This window comes from Carlito syrichta, unplaced genomic scaffold, assembly GCF_000164805.1.
Source record: "Carlito syrichta isolate Samal-C Ts95f unplaced genomic scaffold, Tarsius_syrichta-2.0.1 Scaffold47312, whole genome shotgun sequence".
Classification (NCBI taxonomy): Eukaryota; Metazoa; Chordata; class Mammalia; order Primates; family Tarsiidae; genus Carlito; species Carlito syrichta.
The window spans coordinates 215,401-234,242 of NW_006991408.1; the positions used below are offsets into that span (position 1 = coordinate 215,401).

Here is an 18,842-nt window from a genome sequence, read left to right on the forward strand (position 1 = left end):
TCCTATTCTCTGGATCTGTCTGACATTGCTAGCTGCTCCTCGGGCTTCATTTTTCCTTCTTCTCTACCCAGTCCAGAAATGTGGAAATTCCTTAAGGGCCATTCTGCAGTCGAGTCTCCTCTTCACACCCTCTACCCACTTAGCATGGTATCAACTACTCTCTGAAAACTCCCACATTTTGTAATAACTCCAGTCTAAATCTCTCCTGGCAAAATTAACCTAAAGCCTGGAAAAGGAAGGAATACATAGACATAAACATAAGCCTCTCTATTTTGTTAATTAGAAAAAGCAGAAAGAACAGATAATGACTCTAAGAGCTGCTTTTAATTTAACCAATAAAATAGACAAACCCTTAACTGACCCAGTGAAGGAAATGGGAGAAATTGCACAAAATGAGAAATATTTCAAGAGACCACTCTGCTCAATGGTTTTGTAAACCTAAATGAAAATTAAATTTTTCTAGAAAAATATTTATAGCCAAAGTTTACTCCACAAGAGAGTCCACTACTAGAATTGCCAGATATAGTAAATAGAAACTTGAATTTTAGATAAAGAATTTTTAAAATATAAACATGTCCCAAACAATAGTTGAGACATACTAAAAAAGTACTGGTTGTTATTCTGAAATTTAAGTTTAATTGGAATCCTGCATTTTATCTAGCAGTTCTATTAAAACAGATAAATTATCATGAAGAAACATTAGGAACTTGTCAAAAGCTTAAAAAGCATCAAAATTAGATGTTTCAAGTAAAGTTTATGAATTAAGTCCAAGAAATACTTTCAACTCTATTCAAACTATTCCAAAGCAAAAAAAAAGGATAACAGCTTTTAAATTATTTTTATAAAGCTACAACACACTGAAATCAAACCTGACAAGGATAGTAAAAAAATGTAGGCAAAGCTGTTATGAATATTCATGATAAAATCTCAACTGTGATATTCACAAACACGAGGAAATGATATTTTCTTCAAAATTGAAAGACTTTTAAAGGAAGAAAGCAATTAAAGAAAATTATTGAAAGTGATTTGCCAAGTTTTCTGTATTTTTTCTTAGTCTCGACATGCCTATATACTTATGTACATAATTCTTAACTGTAAGTCCTTTGTATAATAGATGTTACTTTCTGTAAGCCTCTCAAATTAAAATGCATTGTTCTGAAAGTACTAGTCAATGTAATTAGATAAGAAGAAAAATGAGATATCAATACTTCAACTGAGGAGGCAAAATTATAACTGTTTTCAGACAAAGCAGAGATTTACCTAGAAAATGCAAAATAATCAATTGAAGGAATTCTATTAACAACAGAAGATAACTCAGTTAGGTGGACTGGTTTCAAAATTAATATCCACATTCAGTGTCATTTCAATAAACAAATAGTTATAAAACAGAATGGAGCAAATTATCTCACTCATGATAGCATAAAAAGGTAACACACCTAGATATAGTTTGCAAAAATGTATAGGACCTATTTCAAAAAAAACCTAACACTTCTTGAAGGACATAAACAGTTAAAAATATAAATGAATAAATAGACCTATCATATTTGTGGATAGGAAGAATCAGTACTGCAAACACGTCGGTTTACCCTAAATTAATCCACAAATCCGATGTCATTTGCATCAAAACACCAACAGATTTTTTTTTAGATTAGAAAACATCATTTATTTAGAAAGTAAATTAGAAAGAGAGTGAGAGAGAGAGAAGAGATTCACTCCAAGGGAGGGGGGGTGTCAAAGTTTAGGAAACATGGCGGTGGCCACGGCTCAAAGAGCACATGGCCACACCAAAGTCTAGTAAGGCAAGGGTGAATGGCTACTCATGGTCGAATCCTTTTAATCCGTCCCTTTGATGAGGGAAGGTTGTTAAAGTGACTGGGTGGTGGTCTGCTCCATCACAAAGTGGCAGTAAGCACAGGTACTGACGTCAGGTGATGAGCAGCAGACAGATGAGTGGGCTAGTCACGTGATTGCTGCCATGGTGGTGGGGTCTCAGCAGATACTTTTATAACTTGACAACATATTAGTTACCCAGAAATACAAACTTGGAGAAACTCTATAGATTCCTGTACACACCCAGCAACCTTGGGGAGGAGGTACGAGAAGCTGTTTATAATGTTTGCCTTTTAGCAATGGAAGCAAAGAGCAATAGGTTGAGTCAGAGGCTCATTCATCATATAACCACCTATACCACCTGAGTTTTTCAGGAGGTGCACGTGTTACTTATACGATTAAAAGTGTCAATTTATTTTAAAAGAGCATTTCCATTTTGTCAGGTAGTTATTCCTAACTCCCACTGCTCCCTCGTTAGAACCATATAGGACTCTTTAAAAATAAAAACAACACCAGATCTCAGCACTCATCTCCACATTTTGATGTAGTTTGTTAGGGTCAGGGCCCAGGCATCAGTGTTTTTTGTGAAGTTTCTGGTGATTCTGATGTGCAGCCAGGGCTGAGAACCACCACTGTAGAGTAAGGCAAAGCTTTTGAACTTTTGTTCACAACTCCTTGGTCATGAAATCAACTTAATTGGTTGAGACCGGCATTTTTATACACACACACACACACACACACACACACACACACACACACACACACACACACACTACAACTGAACAGGAACTTGTGTGTGTGTGTGTGTGTGTGTGTGTGTGTGTGTGTGTGTGTGTGTGTGTGTCCTGAGCTGTGATCTAGGACATATCTCTGTCTGTAGGACATATCTCTGTAAGTGGAAAAATTGGGAAAGCCACTGCCCTATGTGACTCAGACAATTCAGACCTTTTGAAACACTTTATCAAAATGTGTGGGGACTATTAAAGACTTCATAGTTTAAAAAGTATATTGTAATTCTGATTTTTATTTATTTAGTCATCCAACATTTATTCACTACATATTTAAAGATGAAAATTCCATATGTAATTACTTGTGCTTATATGTTGACATAATTTCTGATGTAAGTAAATGTTCAACAAATGATGAATGAATGAATGATTAATTAAGTAATGCTTTGCCTAGTTTTCCAGAGAGTTATTTTTTAAATTTTATTTGTTTGAGTCGAGGTCTCACTCTATCGCCCAGGCTGGAGTGCAATGACAAGATCATAACTCACTGCAGCCTCGAGCTCCTGGCCTCAGGTGATCCTTCTGCCTCCCAAGTGACTGGGACTAAAGGCACTGACTACCATACCTGCCTAATTGTTTGTATTTTCTTTTTGTAGAGACAAGGCCTCGCTATGTTGCCTAGGCTGGTGTCAAACTCCTAGGCTCAAGTTATCAGCCTCCCAAAGTACTGAGATTACAGGCATGAGCCACTGCACCCAGCCATCATAGAGTTATTTTTATAAACTAGTTTTTCTTCTCCTTATCTGTACCCAAGCACCTAATTAAACAATTTCTCTGGGTAGAATAAACCAAGATTATTTGGATAGACACCATAAGTCCAATGTGAGGACTCTGCTTGGTTTGGGTTAGACCAAACAGATTCCGGTCACATCCAGGTCATTGCAAATCACATTGGTCTGGGTGCCTTGCTGTGACAGAAGATTATCAAGAAACACAGAACCAGAAGGAATTTGACTGATATGACTTACTTTTATTCAAAGTAGATTCATAGAAAGGTCCCAGATTGAAAGTCAGGTCTTCAGAAAGTCATTTTAATTTTCTACATAACCAACTTTACTTAACTTAGCAATTACTTATTATGCTACTATGTTCTCAGCCTTGGGCAAGGTGCTGCAGGAAATATAAAAAATGTCAGTTGCTTGAACTGTGTGATAATAGTTATAAGTGAGAAAGGAGTTCAGATTGGGCAGAAAAAAAGAAATGGGTTTGATGGAAAACTATTCAAACCAAGGAAACCATAGGACATCACACCTAGGAAAAACAGAAGTGTTCAGGTAGCATCCTCATGACTAAACACCAGATTCTAATTTGCCAAAAGCCTCTTCATGAAGAGGCTTGTTTTGTGTAACATTACATAAACCATTAACAAAATAACAGTCCCTGGTATTTGTCTCCTAGCATTCATATGTTCATCGTTGTATGACTCAATGGTTGTCTGGGCTGTTTCCATCTCATATCCGACAGATTATACTTTTGCAGGAGTTGACATGGACAGAGAATGGAAATACCTATGGCATCCTTAACTTTCAGCAGAAACAAGACCCAGGTCAGAGTGATAACCACTGACTTCTAAAGACCATTCAGAGATAAAGAGAGGGCTTATCTCATGGAGCCAACAGCTATGAAGGCACATGGGGATGAATATTAAAAAAAAGTTAAAAGTAACAGTAAATGTAAAACATTAAAAATTTCAGAGTTAGAAAACTAAACAACAACAACAATAAAAGCATAACAGACTAAACTAAGCGGGATTTAATCCAGAAAAGAGAAGACTAAGGGATGATTTTATTAAGGTCTTCAAAAATATATTAAAAAGATGATTTTATAGGAACAGGAGAGACCAACTGTCTTACATATTAAGAAGAAGTTTGAAGAATTGAGACTAGATCTGAAAAAGAGTACCTTTATTCCTCTTTTTTTAAATTCAGTAAATATTTGAGTGCCTCTTCTGCATCATACAGTTGTTAATTATTAAATTCTATTTACCCAGCATGTGCAGTGCACTATGCTTGCACTTAAGAGGGGTGGAGATTTTTAAAAGACATAATCTTCCTCTTCAAGGGGCTACATTGAATGAGTCCCTGAGGAGCTTGTATAATTGCTTTTCCTGGGGACTTTTTTTGGAAATGGGATAATGAAGATGAGTATAATTGTATGACCCAACTATTCAAGTCATGTTCTACTCATTGAGGACTTTTTATTCAGATCTTCATCAAGGTCGAGAAAGCTATGAAGTTGCTTCGTAAGAGGATATACATAATTTATTGTCTATAGAGAAATGGGAAGAAAAATGGCTTTGTGGGAACAAATTACCTCTTACCAGCTTAAAAACCAGTACAAGCTGGAGCAGGTAAGTTGGAGCTTAAAGTTTTGAAATCAGCAAGTCCTGCTTTTCTTTATTGTTTCCTCCTGAAGGCAGACATTCTGCACATAATGTAGATTGAACTGTGAAATAAGTTTCTGTCAACTCAACTCTGCAAGAGTAGTCACAAGTTCCAAGCAACTATCCAGACATGCAAAATTAGTCCTTTCCCCAAAAGATTGTAAATGGCATCCTGCTCCAATCTCAGATCTTGACAAACTGTTAGAATTTACAAATGTTTTCATTTAAGAAGACTTGCCTGGAGCAAAACAAACAAACACATAAATAAATAAAAATTGCTTTGCTAAACTGTGTATCCTCTAAGGCTAAGCAGTTCTCAAATTAACATGTACTAAAATGACTAATTTGAAGAATGTGCCCTATAGTGCCACTGAAAAAACAGTTATCATGCAGGACTATTAGAGGTGCTTAGTGCTGACTCATATAAAGGGTCAAGTTTCCTCACCTCCTTACCAGACATCATCAAGATGACATCCTTTTTAGTTCATCCTACTCTCAAATCATATTATTAACCTTTAGCTACCCTACTGGAGCGCTGTGAAAATCAATTGTTATTTGGATAATTTTGGGAGGAGGCAGGATTATCAAGCATAGCTATATGAAAGCATACTCGTATTTAAAATTATTATGTATGCATAATAAATATTAGAATACTACTGGGCTAAAATTAATGAGTCTGTATTTAAAGCATGGCAGTATTTAAAATTACCTGCCTGATGACAATTTTATTTAATCATATTAGAAGTCTGACTGATTACTTCTTGCTAATTGCCACTTACAATCCTGGGGGAAAAAAGTGTAGAAATTTCCAGGTAACATGTTACTCCATTGTTAATGTCAAACTAGTATTTAAAATAATATTCACGCCCTTGAGCCAATCACTTGGCAATATATAGACAGGCACCTCTGTGTGGAGGACTGTTCTAGGTCCTCTGAGGAGACAGGAGAACATATTCACAGTTAACAATAGCAGGAGGTGAACAAAGACCCAGAAAGGTTCATAGGAACAACTGGGTATGTGCAGCTGTGTGTTGTGTGAATCACATGCCCAATTGCGAGGAATTCCATGAAGTGGCACCACCTGAACTTATTGTCTATGAGATCTGTAGATGGGCAAGGTCATATCCCCATTGTCCAAGACCCTAGACTTTTCTCTCTTTAGACATCCTCTATTCATCTTCCTATTTTTATGCTTATTATTTATTGCCGATCTCCACCCACTTGAATCTAAGCTTCATGAAAGGTGGAATTTTTACTTGATCTGTCTGCAGATACATCCCAAATGCCAGTAGACCCTGGCACGTAGTGGGCTCTCAAAAAATATCTGAATTTAATAATTTCCACAGTGGACAGACAGGGACATCTGTTCAGGTGAATTTGAATTTGTTGATTCACTTGAAGGAAATTTCAGAATCAACATGGGTGTGTTATCTGTGATATTTTTCCTATTATTTTTAGACTTAATTTTCCTGGCTTAAAAGGCATTGGGGCAAATCTCTCTGAAGGTCCAAGAGGGACAACCTTAGGGTTCAAACTGATAGCAGCAAGGGCTTGTGAAAGAAAACTTTATTCTTAAAACAAAGTTAAAGCTGGCTGTTCTGGAGAAATAGCTTTGCAAATTGGTTGAAAAATGAAAAAAAAATTACCAACACCAAGTAACCCGAGTGAGTTTTCCTTTAATAAACTATTTTTTGACTGACTTATTGACTCTTTTTTTCAAGAGGCCAGACCAAATGAAATTCAAATTGCTTTTTCTTGGAAAAACAAAGCAAAACCGCCACAGCCTTCTGAAGCAAACTGTCAGAGCAGATCCTAACCTCAAATCATGGAACGATTTAGCGAGAAACAACGGCCTCCAGCGGCATACGCCACACCTGCCTGACCCATTTGCACAACTAGCTGATGGAGAGAGATGGGCATCTCCAAGGTAGAAATCCTGCAAAAACATCTTTTATTTTATTTCTTTGACAAAAAAAGAAACTGGACTAATATTAGCCCAGAGTTCATGATATTTTTCCTACTGAAAGACTTTTAGGACCCTGATATTTCACAGTAAAATACAGGCCCTTGTATTTCCAAATAATTCCCATGCGTATTTAGTACAGCAGCTATTAGTTGCAGTTCAGTGATTGCAGTTCAATCCTTTGTGGGAACATCTGGGTTTAACCTAGGATTTTTCAGCACTTCGTGTTCTTCATACATCAGTTTGCCTTGATGCCCAGATTCCTAAATCAAAGGGAACACAATCTAATTTCAAACTGAAGTAAACGGGAAATGGATGGGTGTTGCCTTGTGCAAAGCAGGGCACAAAACAACTAGTCTGATCCCATAAAATAAAGCTATTTGGAGAAAAAGAAATTAATTCTCAATATTTTAAACTCAAATCTCACTTTTTGCGTTCCACTCCCTTTTTATTGGTTGTTTTTAAACTTCATTACTTCATCTACCCTTCGCCCTGCCTCGCCTCCATTTCCCAGTCCTTCCTAAGTGCCACCATCAGACCATAGTGACTAGGACATCTGCAGTTTGCCCTTAGAATCCCGCGGGCCCCACTGGAGGGGTACGCATGCTTGTGACATGCTGCTGCCCCCAGCTCTCACCCTCCGGGAGCTGAGTCTTCGCAGCTGCCCGATACCCCATGGTATTCCACATGGCAACAAGGGTGTATATTCTGGATTACCGATTCAAATCCTATCATTCCCCTGAAAGGAATACATGATACAAAGACTTGGGAGCCTGCAGTTTCACTAAGAAATCAAATTGCTGATCACCAATTCACCAAATGGCCCTGTCGGCAGGTGATCTTGTTTTACTCTTGAGTTTTAGTTGACCCGTTTTCATTTTGTCTCCACAGCATGAATTTAAGGAGTCTGGCTGTCCCAGCTCTTGCTGTAGCTGGAAACTGAGGGGGCAGAGATAGAGACTGAGTATAACAAAAATATATTTTTTGAAAAAGGATGTCCTGTGAATATATTATTAATGTATTCAGTCATAGAAAAAATATATTTATAAGGATACTGAATATTCAAGACTCTATTAACAATTACATTCTTCATAAATATAAGTTTTTGAGAGGAATATATATACATATATACATATACATATATACACATATACATATATACATATACATATATACATATACATACACATATATACATATACATACATACACACATATATACATATACATACATACACACATATATACATATATACATACATATACACATATAGATATATACATACATATACACATATACATATATACATACATATACACATATACATGTATACATACATACACATATACATGTATACATACATACACATATACATGTATACATACATACACATATATATATAGATATATATATATATACACACACATATATATATGTATACATATATATATATTTTTTAAGTCGGAGTCTCACTCAGTCGCCCAGACTGGAGTGCAGTGGCCACTCCCGGCCACCGCAGCCTCGACCTGCTGGGCTCCAGCGATCCTTCCGCCTCAGCCTTCCGAGTAGCCGGAATTACAGGCATGCGCTACCACGCCCGGCTGATTTTTATTTATTGTAGAGATGAGGTCTCGCTGCCCAGGTGGGTCTCGAACCCGCGGGCTCAGGCAATCCACTCACCTCAGCCTCCCAAAGGCGCGGGATTACAGGCTGAGCCACCGAGCCTGGCTAGAGAGGAATATATTTATAAGAGAAAATATTCATGTCCTATATTCTCAAATATTAAGAATATATTTATAGGAACACTTCATATCTAGGAATATATTCTTCAGCCCTAGGGATTGCAGAGACAACCTGAATGTTCCTTAAAATGATATGAAGCAAAACTCAGCATTCCAAGAGAAATGAGTAGATGTGTCAAGTGGGTCATTTGCTGGGTGGTTGAGAAATGCTTCTAGATCACGCAACTGGCAAGGCACAGGGCTCAGGATTCAACCCCAGGCCTCCCCCGAAGCCCACGTACTTTCCAGGGTCCTTCACTGTCTCCAACCCTAACTTGGAAGATGGAGTCTATAGACAAAGAAATCCCAGGTATGTTTGAAAGTCAGCACTCAGCAAGAGAATGGTGTCGTAACTTGGAGTCTTGTACTAACAAGCAATCTCCTGAGCTGTCACTCTTAGAAACTCTTTAGTATATGGGCTCTCCAAGGGCAGGATTTCTAATCACAGAGGGAGAAAAGAGGTGTTCAGAGATTGTTAATGATAGGTTTTTTCTTTTAAAATGTCCTAAGGCTGTTGCAAGTGAGGGAAATTTATTTTGGTAAGAGTTATCTGAAACTGTAGGCATTCAAAGATTCTGGTCTCAGAAGTCACAAGCTCCCTTAGGATTCTTGCTAATGATCTAATTTCCAGCATCATGGTATTTATGATTGTGTTGTACAAATGGTCCTTTGGGGGAATGCTTTCTAATAACCTAGATGTTTGTATTCTTGAAGCCCTATTGACATTTTTTTGCTTTGTGCCTGATTCCACTCATATTCCAAGTGGAGGTCAGGAAAAGAGGAGAGTAAGAGGCTGGAGCTAGTGCCCAGGAGAAAGAAGGCTGTCATATCTCTTGTGTCATTTCTAGATGTTGTCTGGCCCCTGACAGTAGTGGTGATTCTTCTGCCAGAGTGAGGTATTTCAATCTCTTAATGTTTCAAACCTTCCCACAGAACACTGGGAGAGGGGGAAGGGAAACTGGCTGGCATGGAAGCTGGATGTGGGTAGAGCCTGGTCCAGGGCAGCCAGGAGCCCGCAATAGCATGCAGGGTGTGTCCTTAGCCCTCTGAACATGAGCCACACTAGGGAGAGTGGGCCCTGCAGGGTCCCTGGAGGCTGGGTCAGGCTTAATGCCTACTTAGGGGTTTGTACTTCAAAGATTTTGGAGGCTTGGTCCTCTGTCAACTTGAAGAAATGGATTGTTGTTGCTATTGTTTTCCTGCCACCTACTTAATAGCTGCCAGCACCTTATATGTGTTGTATATTTTACATTTACATACATGCACGCATCCCCAAAATAAAATTCAAAAACACTTGATGCAGGCATTATTTTCTCATTATACAGAGATGTCAAACCATCTTAGGAAGCTGCAGTGCTGGGATTTGTATTTGAGTTTGATTGTCTTGCTTCATGCATCGATGCAACAAGTCACTTACTGTGTGGCAATTAAGTGCCAGATACATGTCAAGCGCTAGGAATAAGTGATGTGCATGCCCCAGTCTCTGTCCTCACAGCTTTTCTAGACTAGGTGTGATAGACAAAAGTAAATAAATCAAGAGTGATCAGCAATACAATGGGGAGGTACAGGCTACTGGAAGGCCATTAGGTAAGTCAGGAACCTAATGGTGAGAGTGTTAAGAGAGTCTATTGAGGAAGTGAGCAGAGGAGAGACTACCTCAGGCAGAGGGGTGAGCAAATGTGAAGGCTGTGGATATCTGCAGTGTGCTGGGAACTGCACGGACCAGCTCTCAAGAGCTGATTGCACATCCCTTCCTAACTCCAGTGACGTCCTTGTGGTAGAAAAATTATACCACTGTCTCCTGGGAACAGAGTGGTTCAATTCCATTTTGGCTTGGTATTATCTGTCCTGTAGGTCCTTCTGTTGAAATGACATATATTGAATATACAAACTACAAATTTCAGGTCTTCCATGGAGCATATACAATGAGCAATTCTGAAGTTCTTATTAATTAAAAAAACCCAATTTCATATCTCTAGGGAAATATATCCCAAGGAACATGGTATTCAAACATGTCTGCCTTCCTGTCTAATGAATGTAGACAAAGTTACCTTTGTTCTTCTAAGGCTAAGAAAACAGACTCTTGTGGTGCAGGAACAGGTTTAAAGCAAATTCGTTATGGTAGTGAGGTATGGATTTTGTTTTATCTGTTTATTATCACTTAAAATATATTAAAATTTTAACACAGCAGAAGCAGGAATTTTAATTGCACATGGTAAGTGTACAAAAAGCAAAGCAAAACAAAGCAAACAAAATTATGCAGAAACAAAATTGACACCAACCAATAATAAATTAAAATTCCATTTAGGTAAGGTTCTAAAGAATCATAGTATATGCACACCTCTTAGAGAAGATATTTATTTTTCTCCAGTGAACTAAAGTTTGAGAAATTCTCCAAACAGAATCAATTTTTTTAAGCCACAACATTCTTAGTGAAGCAAACAGATACGATCAGGTCTGAGTCCCTTTTTTGTCTTTTCCCTTTCTCTCCCCACCCCAAGATGGCGGGTCTCCACTTTCATGAGGGCGTTTGTAGCTGTTACTACTTATGAGTGGGAAGTATAAGAAAAGAGGTACTAGTCTTTCAGAACTGTGGGACTGACTCCACACCTCTTAGGAGTTGGATACAACCACTTATAAAAACAAGTAAGGTCTGATAATGAGTCAGAATTTTTCAAACAGAGAATAGGTGCCAAGCTCCCTACTTTTGAGGTCTTCCCTTTTAAGAGTGTGTCTCCATTTGTAAAGATGTACACAAGGCCCCGGATGTAACACAGCTCCTTGTTACACAGGTACCAGCAGACTGCAGGAGAAATCAATCAATCCTCCAGAAATTGCCTTCAGAGGAGGAACCTAGAGGCTTTCTGTACAGGTGAGTATCTGGCCTGCCAGTCATGCCAGTGTTAGGACAGTGTCCCAGAGGCGTTAGGGCTGGGGGAGGGTCCTTACAGGGTTTTGCCAGCTTTTGAAAATACCCAGTGTCCTCTTGTTATTCCCGGGCATGCTGCTTTTTATAGGCTCCAGTAAACCTTGGGAACACAACTGAGAAATGGCTAATGGAACAAAAAGGAGAATTAATACATCATGGAAACATGTGCTTATTATAATTATTTTTAAAAGATTCACACTTTCCTGAGTAAAGTACACAAAAATCTTTTTAAAGCACCAGGCCTCTGTCTCTTAGACTCACTATACACAGATGGCAGATCTGAGCCAAGCTCGGGTGTTGTTCTGGTGAAAACAATAACAATGTATTTATGAATACCGTTTTCCTAATATTTTACCACTTGAGAGTTTTTTGCTTGTAAAGTGGTTTCTCTTATTGGGAGGGAAGAAAATAAAGGTGTACGTGTGGGCTTCTTTGGTCTGTCTGTCGTAAACACATTAGCACTGAAAGGATCCCACCCAGGATAATGATGTTTATACACCAAAACCCAAAAGCGTGCGTAAGCCTCTGAGCCATTGGCGCTTGATCAGTCTTCAAAATCCTCCAAACGTATAAACGACAGACATTTTAAAAGGTTCAGATTCAACGTGGATATGGCCATGAGGACATCAAAATCAAATTAGTCTGCTCCAATTTTATTGCTGAAAGAGCATGAGTCCTGGTGCCAGCGGAAGTTTAGGGAGAGCATCTATCCCCTGACTTCTTGGCCTGAAGTGCCATCTTCTTCAGTGAGGTCCTGGGAGTTTCTGAACATCAGGATAGAATTGTAAATCTTCAGTGCGGGGCCCAGTTTGATCTTCATCACTTTGACGATGTCAGTCTGTGTCAGAAGCAGGAAGGCTTTGCCATCGATCTGCTGCAAATGCATAAGTTGACACAAATAAAGATATTCTGCCACTAAAGTCTGTTTACCCACTAGTAACTGTTGGGTGCTGAGTGTGACGCTGAACCCGTCCCAACCCCCCTGCAGAGCTCAGTAGCGATGGGGAATGACATTGGCTCTCACACAGCTTAGTCCCAAAGATTACTTGACCCCTTTTTTTTCTTGTAGGACTCTGACATTAAGTTAAATTAAAAAGGTGCTCACTCCATTAAATATGAATTCAGTATACACAAATTGTTTCCAAGCTAAATTTCTATTGTTGTGTTTTAGAAATCTTCACCTGATTGTGTATCAAGAGCCTTAAAGGTGCCACCAAGGAAATCTCCAGGATTTTTTCCCAAGAGAATCATGTGCAATGTGTATACTCTAATATTAGTTATAATAGTAAAATACTGAAAACAACTCAGTGTTCCAGTAATAGCAGAAGGAAATAAATTATGGTACAGTCATAGGATGGACCTATGGAGTCAGCAAAATTCATGTCTCCATGAGACATTTAATGATTTGGGAAATCTTTCATAAATGGAGCAACAAAACATGGTATGATGATACAGGAAGATCTCAGTCTTAATTTGTAAAATTAAATATGCATGACTGCATGTATACATATACATAATTAAATACTTCAAGTCTTTACAGCAAATGCTAACAGAAATTATCTTTGGTGAAACAGTGGTTGGTTTTAAAATTTTATCCTTTTAATTCTCCTTTATTTAAAGTTTTTTCATAAGACATACTATTATCAACAAAAATGGATACAGGATAAATGTTTTAAACTTTTAAAATGGTCTCAGAATAATTCCTGGCTCTAGATGAACAAGGTCTGGGGCTGTGATGTACAGAATGAGTGGTGACGATTATGTTCATTAATTTGGTTATGGTAGTCATTACACATTGTGTTTGTATATCAAATCACGTTATTCACCTTGAATATGTTCAATCCTTATTTGACAATTAAATACTTTAAATTAAAAAAAATATGGTCTGAAATGTAATAGCTTTCCTGAGATTCACACCACAGAGAATGGCCACTGTGGAATCTGTTTTTCCACAGGTTTTGGGGGGCCCCAATGATCTCAGAGCTTGGTTTGTGGGGACTGCTGGAGGTCACTAATTGACACAGCCTGGATCAGATGATTCCTGGTTCCAGAACCAAGAAGACAGAAATGAAAGGGCTTTCTATGGTAACACCATAGCTCAGCACTGTGGTTCTAAGATTTTTCAAATTTAATAATACAAACCCCTTAGTGTCAGTGTCTCACTAATAGGATTACCCTGCCCACTCCCAGGTAGGGTCTTAAAGTTTTAAAATTTAAACTAGTCTTAAAATATTCTACATATAATTGTCTGATGAAGACTTGTTCCAACTAGGGAAGAGACTACTTTTCCCATGGGATAAAGGACGTTTTCCTGAAGGCAGAGGAAAGGACTATGCTACCGCCATACCCTAACCTGGGCTTGGTGCCAGCATTTTCAGGCAAACTCGCTGGCCAAATAGCCAGCTGTCCTAGAATAAGGTAATGATGGTGATGATAACAGCTAACATTTATGGCGCTATAATAATCTATTATACCCTCATGTGTTCGATCCTCCCGATAGTCCCATAAAATAGATGAGGAAACCTGAAAATATAAGCCTAATGACTTGCCCAAGGTCACACAGTTTCTAAGAGGCAAAGTTGGGATTTCAGGTAGGGCTTGCTAGACCCCAGAGGAGCCCCTTTGTTGTATAATGCTGCCTTTTTTAAGCCCCTGCTCTGGGACAAGTACTGGGCTAGGTGCTTTAAACACACTAATCCTAACCTTTTAACATCTCATGTAAGTCTGTGTTGCACGGGACAGAGGTAAGACAGGTTCAGTGATGTGCCCAATGTGGTAGTGCTGGTTAGCAAGTGTCAAGTGTGAGCAACTTGACCTGCCAAGAGCCATGTCTCCATGGCAGGTGCCCAGACTGAGGCCATCTGACTCCAGTGCTATGTGCCCCTGATGCACTCAGAGTGGTCCAGGACCCAAGACTCAATGGGTACCTGCCCTGACCCATGCATGCTCTGAACTCGAGAGAGGCAGGGGTATGTGCTGCTTCCCAGAATCTCTAGGAGGGAGTTTTCTTGGAGAGTTCCAGAGCAAAGACTGAGGGAGGTACACATGGCCTGAAAACCACCTCTGCTACCCTTCTTGAGTGTAGGCTACTTCAAGGGTAACCTACCATTGTCAGGTTGTCGTGAAGCTCAAAATACAATAGTTGTCAAGTGCTTCTCACAGAGCCAGGCATATGGTAAGCCCACAATAAACAAGTGCTAGCGCTGCTATCTGCCTTATCCTGTAGCTAGTCCAGTCTCTTCCAGGGACCCTATGGCTGCAGATACTAATTCCAATAAGTATGCTAAACAGGTCCAACCAAGAGGAAGCAGGAAGCAGAAAGCCCGTGGGATCTGGGGCTTCTCCGTATTTCTCTGGAAGCAGGTATAGGGCAGGGATCGACAGGATGGTCCCACTCTTTGGAGCAGACAAATCCGCTCTCCTCCCTGGGTACAGTCCCATGGTTCCTTCCTTCCCCTAATGTGGCTCAATGCCACCAATGCAGAGGCTTCATGACAGGCTAGGTATTGATTAATAATCATGTTCATTTACTCTTCCACCACATAGTGCATTTACAAAGCATGCGCTACAAGCCAGGTGCCGCAGCACTCTGCCACTAGGCCGGGCTAATGCAAGAGCACCAGAGGTGGAGGCTGGTCTTGCTTTGTCCCATGTCACACTGCTGGGCTCTGCTCCTGCCGGGTCACCTTCCTTTGCCTCCCCAGGCTGCTTTTATTTACACATAAGTAAATGCAAACAAAGCAATTCTGGGTCTAGAAGTACAGAAACATATATCATTTATATATTTCTTACCTCTTTCTTAAAACACTTGGCATGCTCTTCGCAGCCCAGAAGAGACTGTACAAACTCAGCCACCTACAGTGCGAGAAGAAAGTCTAATTCAATATGCGCACCTGAAATAATTTTGGGGTTGTAGTAATTCAACATTTCAGTAAAATATAATTCAGATCCCCCAAACACTTGAGACTTAAATTGTAACTATAAAGTCACATTAGCATTCGTCAGCTCAAAGAACCAGCCTCTAGTTTCTTTTCTGTCTTTTTATTATCAGGCTGACCTGCATAGAATATGGTTATAAGGATAACAATGATGGCCTCCATCTGTGTGAAACTCTGGCATTCTGGAAGCTTCTTGCATCTGGTTCTCTGACCACCCTGTGGGGACAGTGAGGGTGAGGCCAGTGACCTTGCATGGCAGTTACCACAGCGACTGTCAGGAATGAGGTCTGCCCACTTGTTTTCAGGCAGACCCAGTAGCAAGGTCCTCTCCTGCTCACCTCTGCAGCCCCAGTGCCGCATCCCTACTGGTGAGTCTACACTGAGCTGAATTCCCATACTCAGTGAAACTGAAGCCTAAAGAGGTTTAATCACTTACCCAAGAGCACACTCGACCAGTAAGTAGCAGAGACGATTTTGGAACTCAGGTTTTGTATCTCCAACCCCAAGTTCTGGAGAACCAGTCTCTTGAACTCAACTTTCCACCCTCACCTTTCCCCTCCCTCTCCATCTCCCACATGCCCCTAGAATTCCCTTTTTTAAGAGAGAGCTCAGGCCGGGCTCGGTGGTTCAGTCTGTAATCCCGCGCCTTGGGAGGCGGAGATGAGTGGATTGCCTGAGCCCGTGGGTTCGAGACCCACCTGGGCAATGTGGCGAGACCACATCTCTACAATAAATCAAAAAAATTAGCTGGGCGTGGTAGTGCACGCCTGTAGTTCCAGCTACTTGGATGGCTGAGGCAGAAGGACTGCTGGAGCCCAGCAGGTCGAGGCCGCGGTGGCCGGGAGCGGCCACTGCACTCCAGTCTGGGCGACAGAGTGAGACTACAACTCAAAAAAAAAAAAAAGAGAGAGCTCAGGCAAAGATCCTTTCAGCTCAGGAAGCCTTTGAGTGTTCCCAAGAGACACTTTTGGGGAGATGACTGAACAAACATGATAAAGTGTAGACTCCCAGCAACAAAGATGACAACTGGGTCTGGCCACTTCTGTCTAGGTCTGGCACTGACGCAGTACAGATGAAAACAGGCTGGAATGCAACAGTGAATGCAATCTGGAGGTGATAGTTGTAGGGGAGCTATCTTTTTGCTTGTTTCTTTTCTTTTTTTTGACCTTTGGCCTCTCATGTCTACTGGATTGTGTGCACTGACTCTTCTCTCTCCTGTCTCATGGGAGGGTCCTTGAGAGGCCTGAGAACGCAGGGCCTTGATCAACATGTCCTACCTGTAAAGAGCTCTGAGGGCACATGCTACCTCCCATTCCCTCCCGGAGAAGTCAGCACACGCTGCCCCACAGTGCAGCAGAGAGCACCAGTATTTGCTGATCCCAGGCTACACAGCAGTCAGGGCCAACACCCACAGGGCGCTCCCTAGGGATGGGCATCTGTGCCCCTCCTGGGCTCTGTCCCCTGTGGTCTCACAGCTATATATTTAGTTTGTGCAAATACGAAGAGTCCAGAATACCTTCTTTGTTTAGGGGTGATTAGCATGCTGGTCTCACTTATGGCACTGCAAGTATATTTTTACAATCATCCTTCTAAAATTAAGGACTATCAGGATTTTAAAACATCCTCCAAACCAGCCATCATGCTGCCTGCAAGGCCAACTCCAAGCTCCAGGAGACCTGGGCAGGTCAGCACGCTCCTGCCGTTCTGAGTTTTCAGCATTACAAGCTGTTTCATGTGAGAACCCAGCGCTCTGGCAATTTATAGGCAGAGGAAGCTGAGTCTATTTGCTGGGTTAACATGGATTTCTTTTTCTAGGTAAAGAGGAAGCATGGGGTGCGTGTTTGGTATTTGCAGGGTGCTGATGAAAGCCGTGAGATGCTGAGGGTCAAGCCGTAGAGACAAGGCAATGGTGGCTGAAGTGTGGCCTCCAGGTTGTCTTGGGCCCAGGCCGCTGAGGGGTCTGGCTCTGTCATTTTCTGGGCTGCTCTTCTGGCCAAGCCTGTCCTAACCCTGGCTACAGGTGAAGCTTGAAGCTTGTGCTCGGTGCTGGAAAGCTGCCCTTGAAAGCAGGTTGAGTCTGAACTTTCCATGAGTTGATGGTTTGATTAGTGTGGGAGGACCAGGGGGGAATGGTAAGGACAGAAGAGCCTATCACTCACTAGAACACAGGGTCAGATGTGTTGACATCCCTGAGACAGGCTATGGGCTTCAGGGAGGTATGGACCTTGGGTCTCAGGTCTCAGGTCGACCTCAGAAAGGGCATCATAAAGAAGATGGCCTGTGACATGGTCCCTGAAGGATATACAGGATTTCCACTAGTGGTGATTCGGGTGGGTAGAGAAGACCTTCTGGATGTGGAGACTTCCGGGAGCAGGCTTCAGAGCAGGGTGGCACAGGGCAGGCATATGAAGCAGGAGTCAGTTCTGCTGGAGCTGAGAAGCAAACGAGTGGTGGGAGAGCCGTGGTTTCAGGGGTGGGTTGGTACTTTCTCAGCAGGCTACAGGGAGCCCATAAGCCTGGTTCTCCACCCTGGCCACACAATGGAAAACCCTCAGAACTTTCCCAATGACTGAAGTCCAGGCCTCATGCTACGAAGCTACAAATTAATGGAGCTGGATTGGGTCCAAACGCCGAGTATACATATTTAGGGTTCCCTAGTTGATTCTGTTGTGCACTGAGGGCAGAGGACTACAGTACTAGAGCTAGACGGAGAGATGATCTGGCGCTATCTGGATGGATTTGTGTTGGAACCTCGGGGCTGAGCAGGGTGTTGACTGGGGTGTGTGGCAACAGTCGTTGGGAAGCACTGAGGGTCTGGATGCTCTGCACGCACGGGACACAGTCAAGCGCTGAGGCAGGAGGGGCTGCAAGGTAAGAGCCTCAGGACTTTGTGACAGGCAGGGTGTGGCAGCAGAGAGAATCAGAGCTGAGACTAAGAAAAATGCTCTAGAGCGGGTTTCTTAGCCTCAGGACTGACACTTTGGGTCAGGTAGTTTTTTGCAGTGGGGGCCGTCCTATGTGCTGCGGGACACTTAACTGCATACATGACCTCTACTCACTAGGTGCCAGTAGAGATGCCCCCTTCCCAGTTGTGACAACCACAAATGTATCCAGATGTTGCCAGTTGCCCCTAGAGGGCAAAATCACCCCAGTTCTGCTGGGGTGATTCTTTCACAGGAAGAGGGGTTCAACGTCATAGGAGGAAAGAAATGAAGATAGAAAACTGGGA

At 41.3% G+C, this 18,842-nt stretch overlaps 1 protein-coding gene across 2 annotated transcripts in view; it reads right to left on the reverse strand.

Annotated features, from left to right (window-relative positions):
* Positions 1–10,871: 10,871 nt before the first annotated feature.
* L3MBTL4 (L3MBTL4, histone methyl-lysine binding protein) overlaps positions 10,872–18,842 on the reverse strand; it is a 433,421-nt gene continuing 425,450 nt past the window's right edge. For both annotated transcript variants that reach the window (XM_021707570.1, XM_021707564.1), the window contains 2 exons: positions 15,468–15,530; positions 10,872–12,549 (listed from right to left, as the gene is read on the reverse strand). In XM_021707570.1, coding sequence (XP_021563245.1) covers positions 12,382–12,549; positions 15,468–15,530 — 231 coding nt within the window. In that variant the 3' untranslated portion in view covers positions 10,872–12,381. The remainder of the gene's footprint in view (positions 12,550–15,467; positions 15,531–18,842) is intronic.